This window comes from Phoxinus phoxinus, assembly GCF_949152265.1.
Source record: "Phoxinus phoxinus genome assembly, chromosome: 25".
NCBI classification, from domain to species: Eukaryota; Metazoa; Chordata; class Actinopteri; order Cypriniformes; family Leuciscidae; genus Phoxinus; species Phoxinus phoxinus.
This window is the reverse complement of record NC_136900.1, coordinates 289,683-310,680: the sequence shown is the minus strand read 5'-3', so window position 1 is coordinate 310,680 and position 20,998 is coordinate 289,683. Positions and strand designations below refer to the sequence as shown.

General features: G+C 46.2%; 1 protein-coding gene across 6 annotated transcripts in view; it reads left to right on the top strand.

The window, feature by feature from the left end:
• The window catches only part of insc (INSC spindle orientation adaptor protein), a 321,619-nt gene that overhangs the window by 33,473 nt on the left and 267,148 nt on the right, over positions 1–20,998 (top strand). For all 6 annotated transcript variants that reach the window (XM_079604170.1, XM_079604168.1, XM_079604166.1 and 3 more), the window contains exon 2: positions 5,130–5,218. In XM_079604170.1, the coding sequence (XP_079460296.1) occupies positions 5,163–5,218 (56 nt within the window). In that variant the 5' untranslated portion in view covers positions 5,130–5,162. The remainder of the gene's footprint in view (positions 1–5,129; positions 5,219–20,998) is intronic.

Here is a 20,998-nt window from a genome sequence, read left to right as displayed (position 1 = left end):
ACATCTGCATTACAGCAACAGCAGGACCGCTCTCCTGACAACACACACACACACACACACACACACACGCCACTCACTACATCTGCATTACAGCAACAGCAGGACCGCTCTCCTGAGAACACACACACACACACACACACACACACACACACGCCACTCACTACATCTGCATTACAGCAACAGCAGGACCGCTCTCCTGAGAACACACACACACACACACACACACACACACACACACACGCCACTCACTACATCTGCATTACAGCAACAGCAGGACCGCTCTCCTGACAACACACACACACACACACACGCCACTCACTACATCTGCATTACAGCAACAGCAGGACCGCTCTCCTGACAACACACACACACACACACACACACACACACGCCACTCACTACATCTGCATTACAGCAACAGCAGGACCGCTCTCCTGACAACACACACACACACACACACACACACACACACACACACGCCACTCACTACATCTGCATTACAGCAACAGCAGGACCGCTCTCCTGACAACACACACATCTCACACACACACACACACACACACACGCCACTCACTGCATCTGCATTACAGCAACAGCAGGACCGCTCTCCTGACAACACACACATCTCACACACACACACACACACACACACACACACACACACACACACACACACGCCACTCACTGCATCTGCATTACAGCAACAGCAGAACCGCTCTCCTGAAAACACACACATCTCACAGCAGGACCGCTCTCCTGAGAACACACACACACACACACACACACACACGCCACTCACTACATCTGCATTACAGCAACAGCAGAACCGCTCTCCTGAAAACACACACATCTCACAGCAGGACCGCTCTCCTGAGAACACACACACACACACACACACACACACACACACACACACACACACACCACTCACTACATCTGCATTACAGCAACAGCAGGACCGCTCTCCTGAGAACACACACACACACACACACACACACACACACACACGCCACTCACTACATCTGCATTACAGCAACAGCAGAACCGCTCTCCTGAAAACACACACATCTCACAGCAGGACCGCTCTCCTGAGAACACACACACACACGGAGAGACTGTACATTACCAACACACACACACACACACGGAGAGACGCTGTACATTACCAACACACACACACACACGGAGAGACGCACGACTACACACTGTACATTACCAACACACACACGGAGAGACGCACGACTACACACTGTACATTACCAACACACACACACACACACACGGAGAGACGCACGACTACACACTGTACATTACCAACACACACACACACACACGGAGAGACGCTGTACATTACCAACACACACACACACACGGAGAGACGCACGACTACACACTGTACATTACCAACACACACACGGAGAGACGCACGACTACACACTGTACATTACCAACACACACACGGAGAGACGCACGACTACACGCTGTACATTACCAACACACACACACACACACACGGAGAGACGCACGACTACACACTGTACATTACCAACACACACACACGGACAGACACACGACTACACACTGTACATTACCAACACACACACGGACAGACACACGACTACACACTGTACATTACCAACACACACACACACACACACGGAGAGACGCACGACTACACACTGTACATTACCAACACACACACACACACACGGAGAGACGCTGTACATTACCAACACACACACACACACGGAGAGACGCACGACTACACACTGTACATTACCAACACACACACGGAGAGACGCACGACTACACACTGTACATTACCAACACACACACACACACACACACGGAGAGACGCACGACTACACACTGTACATTACCAACACACACACACGGACAGACGCACGACTACACACTGTACATTACCAACACACACACGGAGAGACGCACGACTACACACTGTACATTACCAACACACACACGGAGAGACGCACGACTACACACTGTACATTACCAACACACACACACGGACAGACACACGACTACACACTGTACATTACCAACACACACACGGACAGACACACGACTACACACTGTGCCCAGCTCCACAAATACAACAGAAATGAAGTGAAATCCCGGATAAATAGAATGAGATCCCACAATATAGTTAGGATATAATGTACAAATGTATTTTTTATGTGGCGAACACAACTTTGCCTGGCATTCGTTTGAGGATCAGCACATGTCTCTGAAGCATTGGCGTTTGCACTGCGCGCTACGGCTCGGCTCGGCTGTGGGGTTTCCACTGTGCACAGGACCTGGTCCCGGCCACTTTTATTCACTTCCACCATCCACGCCAGCCGTGGCGATACTAAACTGTGACGTGTAAACCCCGCTGATCACTGATTGGTCAGAGAGAATCGTCACTACCAGCGTCATTGGGTTTGCGACACAAGACACCAAACCTGCTAGATAGTGAGCAACAGCCACCACAGTATCATTTGTTCATACAACATTTTTAAACGACTTGCTTTTGAACGACCGTCGCACGCAACTTGAAAAAGGAAATGTCAGCGCTACTATAATCGGTCTATAATCACACCCACTTTGAAGCGGTACTAAACTGCAGCGGAAGAGCAAACCGAGCCAAAGTAAAGCGAGCCGAGTCGTGCCACGCAGTGAAACTCAGCCAATCAGATAATGGCCACACTGCACTGACCAATCACAGCACATTCCAGCTTCATCCAATCACATTGAGCTTTACAATCAGGATGTGAATAGAGCCACAATTCACCAAACTCGCATGTTATCCAGGCTGAGGCGCTTTCGCTCTCTCGTAATAACGCGTCCGTGATATCGTTTCCATAAAAGAGATTTTAAGTGCTTTTCCTTGTGATTTTCAATATGACATTGGGGCTTGTGGATGCAATGGTTGTCATGATTCTGCCATCATGTCTTTGTTTTTCCTGGTCTTGTGGCAGGATCATGGCAGACCCATGTTTTGTGTACAAGCGCATGGCCAATTGTTTGGGCCATGTGCTTGTGTTGTCTCGTCATCTAGCCCCGCCCTCCTTGTTATCCTCGTTTTGTCAGTATAGCTTTACCTGTGTCACCTGTTGTGTTATCATTATTCTCTCTATTTAATCCCCTTGTGTTTGCTGTCCTGTGTCGGTTCATTGTCTAACACTTGTCAAACTCTGTCCATCGTTGCGTGTCTATCTTTATGATATATCTCTGTGAGTACTTTGTCTGGAATCCTGTTAAACGTATTGTGAGAATTGTTTTGCTGTTACTGTCTAGTCATCGTCATCGTCGAGTCTTAGTCAAGGTTAATTACCTTTTGTCTTGTTTTGCCCCCTCGTGGGTTTAGTTTTCTCTGTTTTGTCTACAATAATTTGTGTTTGAGCATTCAGTCTGCTTTTGGGTTCATCTACCTTCATCCACATAACAATGGTATGAAAACTTAAAAAGAAACATTGTAATGTTGCATATAAGTGATAACAGAAAGCATAAACACAATGTTTCCAAATCAATAAACATAATAATAAGTCATTACAAGTATATTGCATCTGCTTGTGATTTTTAGATTTGACAATATATATCTCAGGTTTTTTGTTTAGTTTTTTACATTTATTTGCCTCTATTTGGAATAATTGAAATATATATATATTTAAAGATGATCTACTTTACACATTTTTTTATTCATGGTGATAACATGAAAAAATATGCCTAGGTTTAGTGGAAGATTCTTGCCATCTACTGGATAACAAACACTTTTACTTGTACTTGAGTTGTTCATGATGGGAATGTTGTGTTGAAGTGTTGTGAGCGGTTTATGATGGGAATGTTGTCAAGTCAAGTCAAGTCATCTTTATTTATATAGCGCTTTTTACAATACAGATTGTATCAAAGCAGCTTCACAGTGATAACATGAAAATAATACAAAAAATAATTTCATCATCGTCCACCTTTAAGGCAGATCTATAATATTGTTGAATATTAAATGTCCCCAACTAAGCAAGCCATAAGGTAAGGCAACAGCGGCAAGGAACCAAAACTCCATCAGGGACAGAATGGAGAAAAAAACCTTGGGAGAACCCAGGCTCAGTCGGGGGCCAGTTCTCCTCTGGCCAATGAGTGAACAGTGGATGAAGTTCAGAATGAATCAGAGTATTTGTCCAGTTCCGGTTGGTTGAAGTCGGAGTGGAGAGGAGGAGAGACTGGTTGACACTTCAGGTCAGCGGCGTCGTTGTCGTGTCCTGGCGCTGGTCCTTCATCAGATCTGGATACGGCCTGGTTCCGGTGGACAGCGGTAAACCTCGGGATAGACAGAGAGACTAATATTAGCGTAGACGCCATCCTTCTTATGATGTACCAAGTACATCAGGATTACGGGAAGTGTTCCCGGTCCCGGCTGTTCTAAACTATGCAGCCTAATTATAAGTCTATAATGTGTTATGTGTATGCTAGGCCGAAGAGATGTGTTTTTAGTCTAGATTTGAACTGACAGAGTGTGTCTGCTTCCCGGACAATGGTAGGAAGACTGTTCCAAAGTTTTGGTGCTAAGTAGGAAAAGGATCTACCGCCAGCAGTCGATTTTGATATTCTAGGTATTATTAACTGGCCGGAGTTTTGAGATCGCAGTAGACGTGAAGGACTATAATGCGTTAAGAGCTCGCTCAAGTACTGCGGAGCTAAACCATTTAGTGCTTTGTAAGTGATCAGCAATATTTTAAAATGTATACGATGTTTAATAGGCAGCCAATGCAGTGTTGACAGAACAGGGCTAATATGGTCATACTTCCTGGTTCTAGTAAGAACTCGAGCTGCTGCGTTTTGGACCAGCTGTAGTTTGTTTATTAAGCGTGCAGGGCAACCACCCAGTAGAGCATTACAATAATCTAGCCTTGAGGTCATGAACGCATCAACTAACTGTTCTGCATTATTCATTGAGAGCATATGACGTAATTTAGATATATTTTTAAGATGGAAGAAAGCGGTTTTACAGATACTAGACACATGACTTTCAAATGAAAGATTGGTATCAAAGAGCACACCCAGGTTCCTAACCGACGACGAAGACTTGTAAGTATTGTGAGTTGTTCATGATGGGAATGTTGTGTTTGCAGGGGTAGTGTGGAAGTGAGGAGGACACTGTGAGAATGGCTACGCCGCAGACTTCCAGACAGAGCAGTTACTCCTCAATCTCTGGAAAGATGTAAGTGAAATGCATTCCTTATTATCAACCCAGTTATCGTTCTCTTTTAGATATTAAAAGAAAATAAGCATAACACTTTATAATAACTTTCATTACTAAATAAATAACTAACATTACATAATGCTTAACTGATCATTAGTTAATATATTCACACAGTTAGAAATAAACTTGCAATTCATATGATCAAACACTTTTAATAAAATCTACAAATGATTTTGACAGATGGTTTACAGTGATTAAAAGCTTAATTAATAATAGCATATACTGCTGAACGGATCTTTAATTAATATATATTCAAATAGCTTTGAGATAATGTGTGTCACGGGTGATTGCTGGCAGAAAGACGAGGAAGACGGATACAATTCAAAAGGGTAATTCTCTAAAGATCCTACAGGAGGGCAAACGGAACATAGACAACACCAGACACTGGACTGAACATAGACAACACCAGACACTGGACTGAACATAGACAACACCAGACACTGGACTGAACATAGACAACACCAGACACTGGACTGAACATAGACAACACCGGACACTGGACTGAACATAGACAACACCGGACACTGGACTGAACATAGACAACACCGGACACTGGACTGAACATAGACAACACCGGACACTGGACTGAACATATATAACACCGGACACTGGACTGAACATAGACAACACCGGACACTGGACTGAACATAGACAACACCGGACACTGGACTGAACATATATAACACCGGACACTGGACTGAACATAGACAACACCGGACACTGGACTGAACATAGACAACACCGGACACTGGACTGAACATAGACAACACCGGACACTGGACTGAACATATATAACACCGGACACTGGACTGAACATAGACAACACCGGACACTGGACTGAACATAGACAACACCGGACACTGGACTGAACATAGACAACACCGGACACTGGACTGAACATATATAACACCGGACACTGGACTGAACATATATAACACCGGACACTGGACTGACCATAGACAACACCGGACACTGGACTGAACATAGACAACACCGGACACTGGACTGAACATATATAACACCGGACACTGGACTGAACATATATAACACCGGACACTGGACTGAACATAAATAACACCGGACACTGGACTGAACATATATAACACCGGACACTGGACTGAACATATGTAACACCGGACACTGGACTGAACATATATAACACCGGACACTGGACTGAACATATATAACACCGGACACTGGACTGAACATAGACAACACCGGACACTGGACTGAACATAGACAACACCAGACACTGGACTGAACATAGACAACACCGGACACTGGACTGAACATATATAACACCGGACACTGGACTGAACATAGACAACACCGGACACAGGACTGAACATAGACAACACCGGACACTGGACTGAACATAGACAACACCGGACACTGGACTGAACATAGACAACACCGGACACTGGACTGAACATAGACAACACCGGACACTGGACTGAACATATATAACACCGGACACTGGACTGAACAAAGACAACACCGGACACTGGACTGAACATAGACAACACCGGACACTGGACTGAACATAGACAACACCGGACACTGGACTGAACATATATAACACCGGACACTGGACTGAACATAGACAACACCGGACACTGGACTGAACATAGACAACACCGGACACTGGACTGAACATATATAACACCGGACACTGGACTGAACATAAATAACACCGGACACTGGACTGAACATATATAACACCGGACACTGGACTGAACATATATAACACCGGACACTGGACTGAACATATATAACACCGGACACTGGACTGAACATAGACAACACTGGACACATAACTGAACATATATAACACCGGACACTGGACTGAACATATATAACACCGGACACTGGACTGAACATATATAACACCGGACACTGGACTGAACATATATAACACCGGACACTTGACTGAACATAGACAACACCGGACACTGGACTGAACATATATAACACCGGACACTGGACTGAACATATATAACACCGGACACTGGACTGAACATAGATAACACCGGACACTGGACTGAACATATATAACACCGGACACTGGACGGAACATAGACAACACCGGACACTGGACTGAACATATATAACACCGGACACTTGACTGAACATAGACAACACCGGACACTGGACTGAACATATATAACACCGGACACTGGACTGAACATATATAACACCGGACACTGGACTGAACATAGATAACACCGGACACTGGACTGAACATATATAACACCGGACACTTGACTGAACATAGACAACACCGGACACTGGACTGAACATAGACAACACCGGACACTGGACTGAACATAGACAACACCGGACACTGGACTGAACATAGACAACACCGGACACTGGACTGAACATAGGCAACACCGGACACTGGACTGAACATAGACAACACCGGACACTGGACTGAACATAGACAACACCGGACACTGGACTGAACATAGACAACACCGGACACTGGACTGAACATAGACAACACCGGAAACTGGACTGAACATAGACAGCACCGGACACTGGACTGAACATAGACAACACCGGACACTGGACTGAACATAGACAGCACCGGACACTGGACTGAACATAGACAACACCGGACACTGGACTGAACATAGACAACACCGGACACTGGACTGAACATAGACAGCACCGGACACTGGACTGAACATAGACAACACCGGACACTGGACTGAACATAGACAGCACCGGACACTGGACTGAACATAGACAACACCGGACACTGGATTGAACATAGACAACACCGGACACTGGACTGAACATAGACAACACCGGACACTGGACTGAACATAGACAACACCGGACACTGGACTGAACATAGACAACACCGTACACTGGACTGAACATAGACAACACCGGACACTGGACTGAACATAGACAACACCGGACACTGGACTGAACATATATAACACCGGACACTGGACTGAACATAGACAACACCGGACACAGGACTGAACATAGACAACACCGGACACTGGACTGAACATAGACAACACCGGACACTGGACTGAACATAGACAACACCGGACACTGGACTGAACATAGACAACACCGGACACTTGACTGAACATAGACAACACCGGACACTGGACTGAATATATATAACACCGGACACAGGACTGAACATATATAACACCGGACACTGGACTGAACATAGACAACACCGGACACTGGACTGAACATAGACAACACCGGACACTGGACTGAACATATATAACACCGGACACTGGACTGAACATAGACAACACCGGACACTGGACTGAACATAGACAACACCGGACACTGGACTGAACATAGACAACACCGGACACTGGACTGAACATAGACAACACCGGACACTGGACTGAACATAGACAACACCGGACACTGGACTGAACATAGACAACACCGGACACTGGACTGAACATAGACAACACCGGACACTGGACTGAACATAGACAACACCGGACACTGGACTGAACATAGACAACACCGGACACTGGACTGAACATAGACAACACCGGACACTGGACTGAACATATATAACACCAGACTTTGGTCTGAACATATGTAACACCGGACTCTGGACTGAACATATGTAACACCGGACTCTGGACTGAACATATGTAACACCAGACTTTGGACTGAACATATGTAACACCAGACTCTGGACTGAACATATGTAACACCGGACACTGGACTGAACATATGTAACACCAGACTTTGGACTGAACATATGTTACACCGGACTCTGGACTGAACATATGTACAGCTGTTAATGATGCTGACCGATGAGACAACAAATGGGTGATGAAGGCAGGTGATGACAAAACATAACGAGTCCAAACTAACGTGAATGTGACAATTTGCTTGTTAATGTTTAAATGTATATCATTAAACTTCAATTCATTTATTACCTAATGCACTTTTTTACAGTGACAAATGTCATAAAAAATTTGTTTATTTAGTAATTTCAAGAACACTATTCATGTAAAGATCCCAGAAAGCAATTTTGCGTCCAAATAATAGCCGTCCAAACACAGTTAAAGAGACGTCTAACCTGACTGGTCATCAATAACATGTCAAAGAAATGAAACCAAACGCTTTGTAATCACTGTTGGCTTTGCTCACATCCTGGAACATCATTCATCTCGCTAGTTATTTTGGCAAAAACTACTTGTAACAAAATTCTGTTATTTTAGAAGTGGGTTACTCATAGCCGGACTACATCAGGTCTATAGTTAACCTAGACGGGGAAATTCAATTATTCATTAACTCATAACCACAGTCTGTCACACAGTTGGTGTTCGTTTGTTGAGCTGTATATTTGCAGACTTCGACTATTTACACATCGTTACATATCATTGTCACGTTTAGAGTTTGTTTTTGATCTACTCTGTTCATGTCTGTGTTTCTAAGGCTACGTTTACACGTGGCCGGTTATTTTCATAAACGGACATTTCACCCTCTCCGTTTTCAGAAAAGTGTTCGTTTACACGAACCTGTGTATATGGCGTCAAGAGCATGCCAAACCTATAGGTGGCAGTGTAACGAGAAGCTCAAGCCCACGTTAGCCAATCAGAATCCCGAAAATATAGGTCGCACTTTTGACGCAGTGCAAGTTCTGTCTCATACTGTGACGTCGACTGCCTAAAACTCAGTTTTTCTCAGTTTACAAAATCTCCACTCTGGCCGGAGTTTTTAGAAAGAATCGTTTTCAGAGGAGAATTCTCCGTTTGCGTGTAAACGAGGGGCACAACCGAAGGGAAATGTCTCCGTTTTTCAAAATAACCATGTATGTGTAAACGTAAATGTCTAAGTTGGTTTTCAGTTTAATTAGTCCAGTTTCTTTTTGCCTGTTTAGTTTCATCCAGTTCCCCATGCTCGTTCCTCATTGGTTGTGTAGGATACACATGGTTTGATTAAGTGGTCACAGGTGTTTCTCTTTTCTTTGATTGTTTTGTTCTGTCTATTTAAGCCTTGTTACTTTCAGTCCCTTGTCAGAGCTAAGTTGCGTATGGTTAGGTTGTTCTGCGTATGTGTATTAGTCTTGATAAAATGAACTGAAGACTGCTGCACTTAGATCCTGTTTACCATGCTACCGCCGGTGACGCTTACAGACGGAGAAATAACTGTTTGATCCCCAGCTGATTTTGTAAGTTCGCCCACTTACAAAGAAATGAAGGGTCTATAATTTTATGGTAGGTTTATTTTACCAGATAGAGACAGAATATCAACCAAAAACTCCAGGAAAAAAACATTATATAAAGGTTATACATTTATTTGCATTTCAGTGAGTGAAAAGTATTTGATCCCCAACCAAAACATTATTTAGTACTTGGTGGAGAAAGCTTTGTTGGCAAGCACAGAGGTAAGACGCTTCTTATAGATGGTCATAATAGTGAGCCGGGGTTCTGACGGAGAACCAGGAAGTGTAAACTGCACAGGAGACACACACAGAAGAGAAGAGTTTGTAAATAAAGTCATTATTTTTTTATTTTTTTAGCACAAAAGTTATTCTCGTTGCTTCACAACTTTAAGGTTGAGTTATCCAAGGTTGGCATCCAAGATGTGTTAAATGCAGTACTTCACTCGGTGAGCTGCACGGTGCTGGATATGGAGAATTGTGTTTAAAACCGAGATCACAATTCCCCCATGATTCTGAATAGATAACTAATCAAAATAACCTAATTTACTAGAGGTTCTGACAAAATGTATGTTGCTGCAGAATATTTAATTAATTTGAATAAAATATATATATATATGAATAATATAAAACGGAATCCCTTTAGTTTCCCTAAATGTATTACTGGAGCGCTGTCCTTCAGTTATTAGGGGTTTTTGTTTAGTTTTGGAAATGCTGAGAGGAAACAAGCATCATTATCATGAGTGCACATTCATGCATGTAGATATAAATATATATTGATGTGTGTGTAAATGAAGCGAAGCCCTTGTGTTTTGCAGCTGGTCGCTCCAGCAGACAGCAGGTGTGTGTGTGTTGTGCGTGTATGTGTGTGCGTGTGTGTGTGTGTTGTGCTGCTCACTCATGTTTGCCTCCCCCCCCCCCGATGAACAATTATCATCGCACACGCCAGCGGTTCACACAGGTGCTTGTCTGAGCTCCACTGGATCCTCCATCTACACACACACACACACACACACACACACACACGCACAATAGAACAACAGACTCCGTTTCATCTGTGATGTCACTGAAAAACAGGCCAGAAAGCTCCGACTATGATCATGCTAATGAGGGAACGGCGTGACTGAGAATAAGTTCAGGAAGAGCATGAATAATACAGGAGCTTCTCCTGACAGCATCTTCCGTTTGACCAGCGTATGCATCGTGTCTGAGAAGAAAACGCCATTTTTATTCTATTTGAAATGTTGAATATAGACGCGCTGTGTGACAGAATCTGCTGAATAATGGATGTGTGTTGGGTAAAGCGCCGGCTGGAAGGGCCGGGATGTGCAGATCGTAGGTGTACTCTGACATCATTACAGAAGTCTTCAACTCAATATGTTTGTGTTGTTTTTCCACAATGCACATCTTCACATAGATCGTGTCACAACGACTGCAGGAGGAAGACATGAATAAAAGCAGTCAAGTCATCTTCATTTATATAGCGCTTTTAACAATGTAGACTGTTTCAAAGCTGCTTTACAGAGATAAACGTATAATTTAAGGTAACAGATTGTTTTGGCTTTATAGCGGTTCTTGAATAATGTTATTTTCCAGCTAAAGTTAGTTTTGATTGATTCTCTTCCGTCGAAAGGATCATTAGTTATTAAATTAGGGGCCGCTAAGACGACAGCGTTCTCTCTACACGGCCTTTAAACTGAACCTGTGAGAAACACTGATGGTGCTCACGTGCGCATCAAGAATTAACTCTATAGTTATGTGTGTTTGAATATATGTGCGCATGTTTGTAATTCTCTGCAAACCAAGCCTTAACAAACTACTTGTCTTAAATTTTAATTCAGAATTTTACGGGGTAAATACGCAAAACTGAAATTATCCCCACAAAGCTTTATCTGTAGAGTGGTAAAGGGATCCTCCATAGGGAGAGGCTAGTGGACACTTCAGCGCTGTGGTGTCATCGGGTCCAGGCGAAGGTCCTTCCTCAGATCTGGACACGGCCTGGATCCAAGACACTAAAATTAGCGTAGATGCCATTCTTCTTATGATGTAACGAGTACATCAGGATTTACGGGAAGTGTTCCCAGTTCCGGCTGACCTAATCTATGCAGCCTAACATTGAGTTATATAAGTCTATAATGTGTTATGTGAATGCTAGGCCAAAGAGATGTGTCTTTAATCTAGCTTTGAACTGACAGAGTGTGTCTGCTTCCCGGACAATGGTAGGAAGACTGTTCCAAAGTTTTGGTGCTAAATAGGAAAAGGATCTACCGCCAGCAGTCGATTTTGATATTCTAGGTATTATTAACTGGCCGGAGTTTTGAGATCGCAGTAGACGTGAAGGACTATAATGCGTTAAGAGCTCGCTCAAGTACTGCGGAGCTAAACCATTTAGTGCTTTGTAAGTGATCAGCAATATTTTAAAATGTATACGATGTTTAATAGGCAGCCAATGCAGTGTTGACAGAACGGGGCTAATATGGTCATACTTCCTGGTTCTGGTAAGAACTCGAGCTGCTGCGTTTTGAACTAGCTGTAGTTTGTTTATTAAGTGTGCAGGGCAACCACCCAGTAGAGCATTACAATAATCTAGCCTTGAGGTCATGAACGCATTAACTAATTGTTCTGCATTTGTCAATGAGAGCATATGGCGTAATTTAGATATATTTTTAAGATGGAAAAATGTGGTTTTACAGATACTAGACACGTGACTTTCAAATAAAAGATTGGTATCAAAGAGCACACATGTGCAATGTGCGCACACACACACACACACACACACACACACACACCCAGGTTTCTAACCGACGACGAAGACTTAATAGAGCATCATCAAGTGTTAGACAGTACTCTAGGTTATTACGTGTGGAAGTTTTTGGTCCAATAATTAGAATATCTGTTTTTTCAGAATTTAGTTGTAGGAAATTACTACTCATCCAATTTTTTATATCTACTATGCATTCCGTTAATTTTGTTAGGTTTTGAAGAAATATACAGCTGAGTATCGTCGGCATAACAGTGAAAGCTAATTCCATGTTTCCTAATGATATCTCCTAATGGTAGCATGTACAGAGTGAACAGCAGCGGTCCTAGTACTGAGCCTTGTGGTACGCCATACTGAACTTGTGATCAATAAGACATCTGATTTAAGTCATGATTTGAACCATGCTAGTGCAATTCCACTAATGCCAACAGTTTTCTAGTCTATTTAAAAGGATGTTTAAAAGTGTTTAAAACCCCCGCGTTAAACTGTGACGTCAGAGATGGCTTGCAGAATCACAGTCGTCTCTGATCATAAAGGTTTGGCGATGCAGGAGTCGCTGAAGGATTGTGAGGACCTTTCCTGAACTCCAGCAGATGATGAGCATCCAGACTGTGCTTGCTCAACGACTGAGTGTGTGTGTTTCTGTGTGTGTGTTTGCTCTGATTATGTAGAGGCTTCACGACTGAATGTGTGTGTGTTTACTCTGATAATGACTCGCTGTACGCAGGGCTTTCTGACCTGCCGATGCTGCAAATGTAAATGTTTGTGCTGGAGAGCAGCTTTTCCTCCACATTCATTCAGAGAAACCCATTATCATGATGAACGTTCACAAGAGCCTTTCTCACAGAGATTGTTTTGATACTTTGTTGAAAATGGCCTGCTGTAATGCACTGTAATAATCTAACAGTAATTTTTTCACATTTCTGTACAGAAACAATAACAATCCGGAGTATAAAATAATGACACATAATTTTATGTAATAGATTTATTCAACTTTATTGTTTTAATTAGCGTAGCATGAACGTACAGACTTCAAATGTGAAAATCTGCTGACTTTCTCTCAGAACACAAACATGTCCCTGCTATCAGTGTTAACACACACCGCTTTGCTCTTCAGTTTCGGCTTTACACACAGCGGTGAAATGTGTGTGTCGATGATGTTTCCCAGTTCCTCTCACTCTGAGCCGTGAAACTCATTCTACATAGTGTTTGTGTGTGTGGTGTGTGTGGTGTGTGTGGTGTGTGCTCAGGTGTGTGTGTGCGTGTCCATCAGCAGGTGTGTAATGCCCAGGATGTGGTGTGTGTGTCCGTCAGCAGGTGTGTAATGCCCAGATGTGTTGTGTGTGTCCGTCAGCAGGTGTGTGTGTCCGTCAGCAGGTGTGTGTAATGCCCAGATGTGTTGTGTGTGTCCGTCAGCAGGTGTGTAATGCCCAGATGTGTTGTGTGTGTCCGTCAGCAGGTGTGTAATGCCCAGAATTGGTGTGTGTGTCCGTCAGCAGGTGTGTAATGCCCAGATGTGGTGTGTGTGTCCGTCAGCAGGTTTGTAATGCCCAGATGTGTTGTGTGTGTCCGTCAGCAGGTGTGTAATGCCCAGATGTGGTGTGTGTGTCCGTCAGCAGGTGTGTAATGCCCAGATGTGTTGTGTGTGTCCGTCAGCAGGTGTGTAATGCCCAGATGTGTTGTGTGTGTCCGTCAGCAGGTGTGTAATGCCCAGATGTGTTGTGTGTGTCCGTCAGCAGGTGTGTAATGCCCAGATGTGTTGGTGTGTGTCCGTCAGCAGGTGTGTGTAATGCCCAGATGTGTTGTGTGTGTCCGTCAGCAGGTGTGTGTAATGCCCAGATGTGTTGTGTGTGTCCGTCAGCAGGTGTGTAATGCCCAGATGTGGTGTGTGTCCGTCAGCAGGTGTGTGTAATGCCCAGATGTGTTGTGTGTGTCCGTCAGCAGGTGTGTAATGCCCAGATGTGGTGTGTGTGTCTGTCAGCAGGTGTGTAATGCCCAGATGTGTTGGTGTGTGTCCGTCAGCAGGTGTGTAATGCCCAGATGTGGTGTGTGTGTCCGTCAGCAGGTGTGTAATACCCAGATGTGTTGTGTGTGTCCGTCAGCAGGTGTGTAATGCCCAGATGTGTTGGTGTGTGTCCGTCAGCAGGTGTGTGTAATGCCCAGATGTGTTGTGTGTGTCCGTCAGCAGGTGTGTGTAATGCCCAGATGTGTTGTGTGTGTCCGTCAGCAGGTGTGTAATGCCCAGATGTGGTGTGTGTCCGTCAGCAGGTGTGTGTAATGCCCAGATGTGTTGTGTGTGTCCGTCAGCAGGTGTGTAATGCCCAGATGTGGTGTGTGTGTCTGTCAGCAGGTGTGTAATGCCCAGATGTGTTGGTGTGTGTCCGTCAGCAGGTGTGTAATGCCCAGATGTGGTGTGTGTGTCCGTCAGCAGGTGTGTAATACCCAGATGTGTTGTGTGTGTCCGTCAGCAGGTGTGTAATGCCCAGATGTGTTGGTGTGTGTCCGTCAGCAGGTGTGTGTAATGCCCAGATGTGTTGTGTGTGTCCGTCAGCAGGTGTGTAATGCCCAGATGTTTTGTGTGTGTCCGTCAGCAGGTGTGTAATGCCCAGATGTGGTGTGTGTGTCCGTCAGCAGGTGTGTAATGCCCAGATGTGGTGTGTGTGTCCGTCAGCAGGTGTGTAATGTCCAGATGTGGTGTGTGTGTCCGTCAGCAGGTGTGTGTAATGCCCAGATGTGTTGTGTGTGTCCGTCAGCAGGTGTGTAATGCCCAGATGTTTTGTGTGTGTCCGTCAGCAGGTGTGTAATGCCCAGATGTGGTGTGTGTGTCCGTCAGCAGGTGTGTAATGCCCAGATGTGGTGTGTGTGTCCGTCAGCAGGTGTGTAATGCCCAGATGTGTTGTGTGTGTCCGTCAGCAGGTGTGTGTAATGCCCAGATGTGTTGGTTTGTGTCCGTCAGCAGGTGTGTAATTCCCAGATGTGGTGTGTGTGTCCGTCAGCAGGTGTGTGTAATTCCCAGATGTGTTGGTGTGTGTCCGTCAGCAGGTGTGTAATGCCCAGATGTGTTGTGTGTGTCTGTCAGCAGGTGTGTAATTCCCAGATGTGTTGGTTTGTGTCCGTCAGCAGGTGTGTAATTCCAAGATGTGGTGGGTGTGTCCGTCAGCAGGTGTGTGTAATTCCCAGATGTGTTGGTGTGTGTCCGTCAGCAAGTGTGTAATGCCCAGATGTGGTGTGTATGTCCGTCAGCAGGTGTGTAATGTCCAGATGTGGTGTGTGTGTCCGTCAGCAGGTGTGTAATGCCCAGATGTGTTGTGTGTGTCCGTCAGCAGGTGTGTAATGCCCAGATGTGGTGTGTGTGTCCGTCTGCAGGTGTGTGTAATTCCCAGATGTGTTGGTTTGTGTCCGTCAGCAGGTGTGTAATGCCCAGATGTGGTGTGTGTGTCCGTCAGCAGGTGTGTAATGCCCAGATGTGGTGTGTGTGTCCGTCAGCAGGTGTGTGTAATTTCCAGATGTGTTGGTGTGTGTCCATCAGCAGGTGTGTAATGCCCAGATGTGGTGTGTGTGTCCGTCAGCAGGTGTATGTAATTCCCAGATGTGTTGGTTTGTGTCCGTCAGCAGGTGTGTAATTCCCAGATGTGGTGTGTGTGTGTCTGTCAGCAGGTGTGTAATGCCCAGATGTGGTGTGTGTGTCCGTCAGCAGGTGTGTAATGCCCAGATGTGGTGTGTGTGTCCGTCAACAGGTGTGTAATGCTCAGATGTGGTGTGTGTGTCCGTCAACAGGTGTGTAATGCCCAGATGTGGTGTGTGTGTCCGTCAGCAGGTGTGTAATGCCCAGATGTGGTGTGTGTGTCCGTCAGCAGGTGTGTAATGCCCAGATGTGGTGTGTGTGTCCGTCAGCAGGTGTGTAATGCCCAGATGTGGTGTGTGTGTCCGTCAGCAGGTGTGTAATGCCCAGATGTGGTGTGTGTGTCCGTCAGCAGGTGTGTAATGCTCAGATGTGGTGTGTGTGTCCGTCAGCAGGTGTGTAATGCCCAGATGTGGTGTGTGTGTCCGTCAGCAGGTGTGTAATGCCCAGATGTGGTGTGTGTGTCCGTCAGCAGGTGTGTAATGCCCAGATGTGTTGTGTGTGTCCGTCAGCAGGTGTGTAATGCCCAGATGTGGTGTGTGTGTCCGTCAGCAGGTGTGTAATGCCCAGATGTGGTGTGTGTGTCCGTCAGCAGGTGTGTAATGCCCAGATGTGTTGTGTGTGTCCGTCAGCAGGTGTGTAATGCCCAGATGTGTTGTGTGTGTCCGTCAGCAGGTGTGTAATGCCCAGATGTGTTGGTGTGTGTCCGTCAGCAGGTGTGTGTAATGCCCAGATGTGTTGTGTGTGTCCGTCAGCAGGTGTGTGTAATGCCCAGATGTGTTGTGTGTGTCCGTCAGCAGGTGTGTAATGCCCAGATGTGGTGTGTGTCCGTCAGCAGGTGTGTGTAATGCCCAGATGTGTTGTGTGTGTCCGTCAGCAGGTGTGTAATGCCCAGATGTGGTGTGTGTGTCTGTCAGCAGGTGTGTAATGCCCAGATGTGTTGGTGTGTGTCCGTCAGCAGGTGTGTAATGCCCAGATGTGGTGTGTGTGTCCGTCAGCAGGTGTGTAATACCCAGATGTGTTGTGTGTGTCCGTCAGCAGGTGTGTAATGCCCAGATGTGTTGGTGTGTGTCCGTCAGCAGGTGTGTGTAATGCCCAGATGTGTTGTGTGTGTCCGTCAGCAGGTGTGTAATGCCCAGATGTTTTGTGTGTGTCCGTCAGCAGGTGTGTAATGCCCAGATGTGGTGTGTGTGTGTCCGTCAGCAGGTGTGTAATGCCCAGATGTGGTGTGTGTGTCCGTCAGCAGGTGTGTAATGCCCAGATGTGTTGTGTGTGTCCGTCAGCAGGTGTGTGTAATGCCCAGATGTGTTGGTTTGTGTCCGTCAGCAGGTGTGTAATTCCCAGATGTGGTGTGTGTGTCCGTCAGCAGGTGTGTGTAATTCCCAGATGTGTTGGTGTGTGTCCGTCAGCAGGTGTGTAATGCCCAGATGTGTTGTGTGTGTCTGTCAGCAGGTGTGTAATTCCCAGATGTGTTGGTTTGTGTCCGTCAGCAGGTGTGTAATTCCAAGATGTGGTGGGTGTGTCCGTCAGCAGGTGTGTGTAATTCCCAGATGTGTTGGTGTGTGTCCGTCAGCAAGTGTGTAATGCCCAGATGTGGTGTGTATGTCCGTCAGCAGGTGTGTAATGTCCAGATGTGGTGTGTGTGTCCGTCAGCAGGTGTGTAATGCCCAGATGTGTTGTGTGTGTCCGTCAGCAGGTGTGTAATGCCCAGATGTGGTGTGTGTGTCCGTCTGCAGGTGTGTGTAATTCCCAGATGTGTTGGTTTGTGTCCGTCAGCAGGTGTGTAATGCCCAGATGTGGTGTGTGTGTCCGTCAGCAGGTGTGTAATGCCCAGATGTGGTGTGTGTGTCCGTCAGCAGGTGTGTGTAATTTCCAGATGTGTTGGTGTGTGTCCATCAGCAGGTGTGTAATGCCCAGATGTGGTGTGTGTGTCCGTCAGCAGGTGTATGTAATTCCCAGATGTGTTGGTTTGTGTCCGTCAGCAGGTGTGTAATTCCCAGATGTGGTGTGTGTGTGTCTGTCAGCAGGTGTGTAATTCCCAGATGGGTTGTATGTGTCCGTCAGCAGGTGTGTAATGCCCAGATGTGTTGTGTGTGTCCGTCAGCAGGTTTGTAATGCCCAGATGTGGTGTGTGTGTCCGTCAGCAGGTGTGTAATGCCCAGATTTGTTGTGTGTGTCCGTCAGCAGGTGTGTAATGCACAGATGTGTTGTGTGTGTCCGTCAGCAGGTGTGTAATGCCCAGATGTGTTGGTGTGTGTCCGTCAGCAGGTGTGTAATGTCCAGATGTGGTGTGTGTGTCCATCAGCAGGTGTGTAATGCCCAGATGTGGTGTGTGTGTCTGTCAGCAGGTGTGTGTAATGCCCAGATGTGTTGGTTTGTGTCCGTCAGCAGGTGTGTAATGCCCAGATGTGTTGTGTGTGTCTGTCAGCAGGTGTGTGTAATGCCCAGATGTGTTGGTTTGTGTCCGTCAGCAGGTGTGTAATGCCCAGATGTGGTGTGTGTGTCCGTCAGCAGGTGTGTGTAATTCCCAGATGTGTTGGTGTGTGTCCGTCAGCAGGTGTGTAATGCCCAGATGTGGTGTGTGTGTCCGTCTGCAGGTGTGTGTAATTCCCTGATATGTTGGTTTGTGTCCGTCATCAGGTGTGTAATTCCCAGATGTGGTGTGTGTGTCCGTCAGCAGGTGTGTGTAATTCCCAGATGTGTTGGTGTGTGTCCGTCAGCTGGTGTGTAATGCCCAGATGTGGTGTGTGTGTCCGTCAGCAGGTGTGTAATTCCCAGATGTGGTGTGTGTGTGTCTGTCAGCAGGTGTGTAATTCCCAGATGGGTTGTATGTGTCCGTCAGCAGGTGGGTAATGCCCAGATGTGGTGTGTCCGTCTGCAGGTGTGTGTAATGCCCTGATATGGTGTGTGTCCGTCAGCAGGTGTGTAATGACCAGATGTGTTGTGTGTGTCCATCAGCAGGTGTGTAATGCCCAGGTGTGTTGTGTGTGTGTCCATCAGCAGGTGTGTAATGCCTAGATATTTTTTTGTGTGTCCGTCAGCAGGTGTGTAATTCCCAGATGTGTTGTATGTGTCCGTCAGCAGGTGTGTGTAATGCCCTGATGTGGTGGTGTGTGTCTGTCAGCAGGTGTGTAATGCCCAGATGTGTTATGTGTGTCCGTCAGCAGGTGTGTAATGCCCAGATGTGGCTGTGTGTGTCCGTCAGCAGGTGTGTAATGCCCAGATGTGGCTGTGTGTGTCCGTCAGCAGGTGTGTAATGCCCAGATGTGATGTGTGTCCGCCAGCAGGTGTGTAATGCCCAGATGTGGTCTGTGTCTGTCAGCAGGTGTGTGTAATGCCTAGATGTGGTGTGTATCTGTCTGCAGGTGTGTAATGCCTAGATGTGGAGGTGTGTGTGTGTCCATCAGCAGGTGTGTAATGCCCAGATGTGGTGTGTGTCCGTCTGCAGGTGTGTGTAATGCCCAGGTGTGTGTGTGTGTGTGTGTGTGTGTGTGTGTGTGTGTGTGTCAGATGTGGTGTGTGTCTGTCCGTCAGTAGTTGTGTAATGCCCAGATGTGGTGTGTGTCCGCCAGCAGGTGTGTGTCAGTGTGCAGCTGTGTGTAATGCCCAGGTGTGTTGTGTGTGTCCGTCAGCAGGTGTATAATGCCCAGATGTGTTGTGTGTGTCCGTCAGCAGGTGTGTAATGCCCAGATGTGTTGTGTGTGTCCGTCAGCAGGTGTGTAATGCCCAGATGTGGTGTGTGTCCGTCAGCAGGTGTGTAATGCCCAGATGTGGTGTGTGTGTCCGTCAGCAGGTGTGTAATGCCCAGATGTGGTGTGTGTGTCCGTCAGCAGGTGTGTAATGCCCAGATGTGGTGTGTGTGTCCGTCAGCAGGTGTGTAATGCCCAGATGTGATGTGTGTGTCCGTCAGCTGGTGTGTAATGCCCAGATGTGGTGTGTGTCTGTCTGCAGGTGTGTGTAATGCCCAGATGTGGAGGTGTGCGTGTGTCCGTCAACAGGTGTGTAATGCCCAGATGTGGTGTGTGTCCGTCTGCAGGTGTGTGTAATGCCCCCGTGTGTGTGTGTGTGTGTGTGTGTGTGTCATATGCGGTGTGTGTCTATCCGTCAGCAGTTGTGTAATGCCCAGATGTGGTGTGTGTCCGCCAGCAGGTGTGTAATGCCCAGATGAGGTGTGTGTCAGTCTGCAGC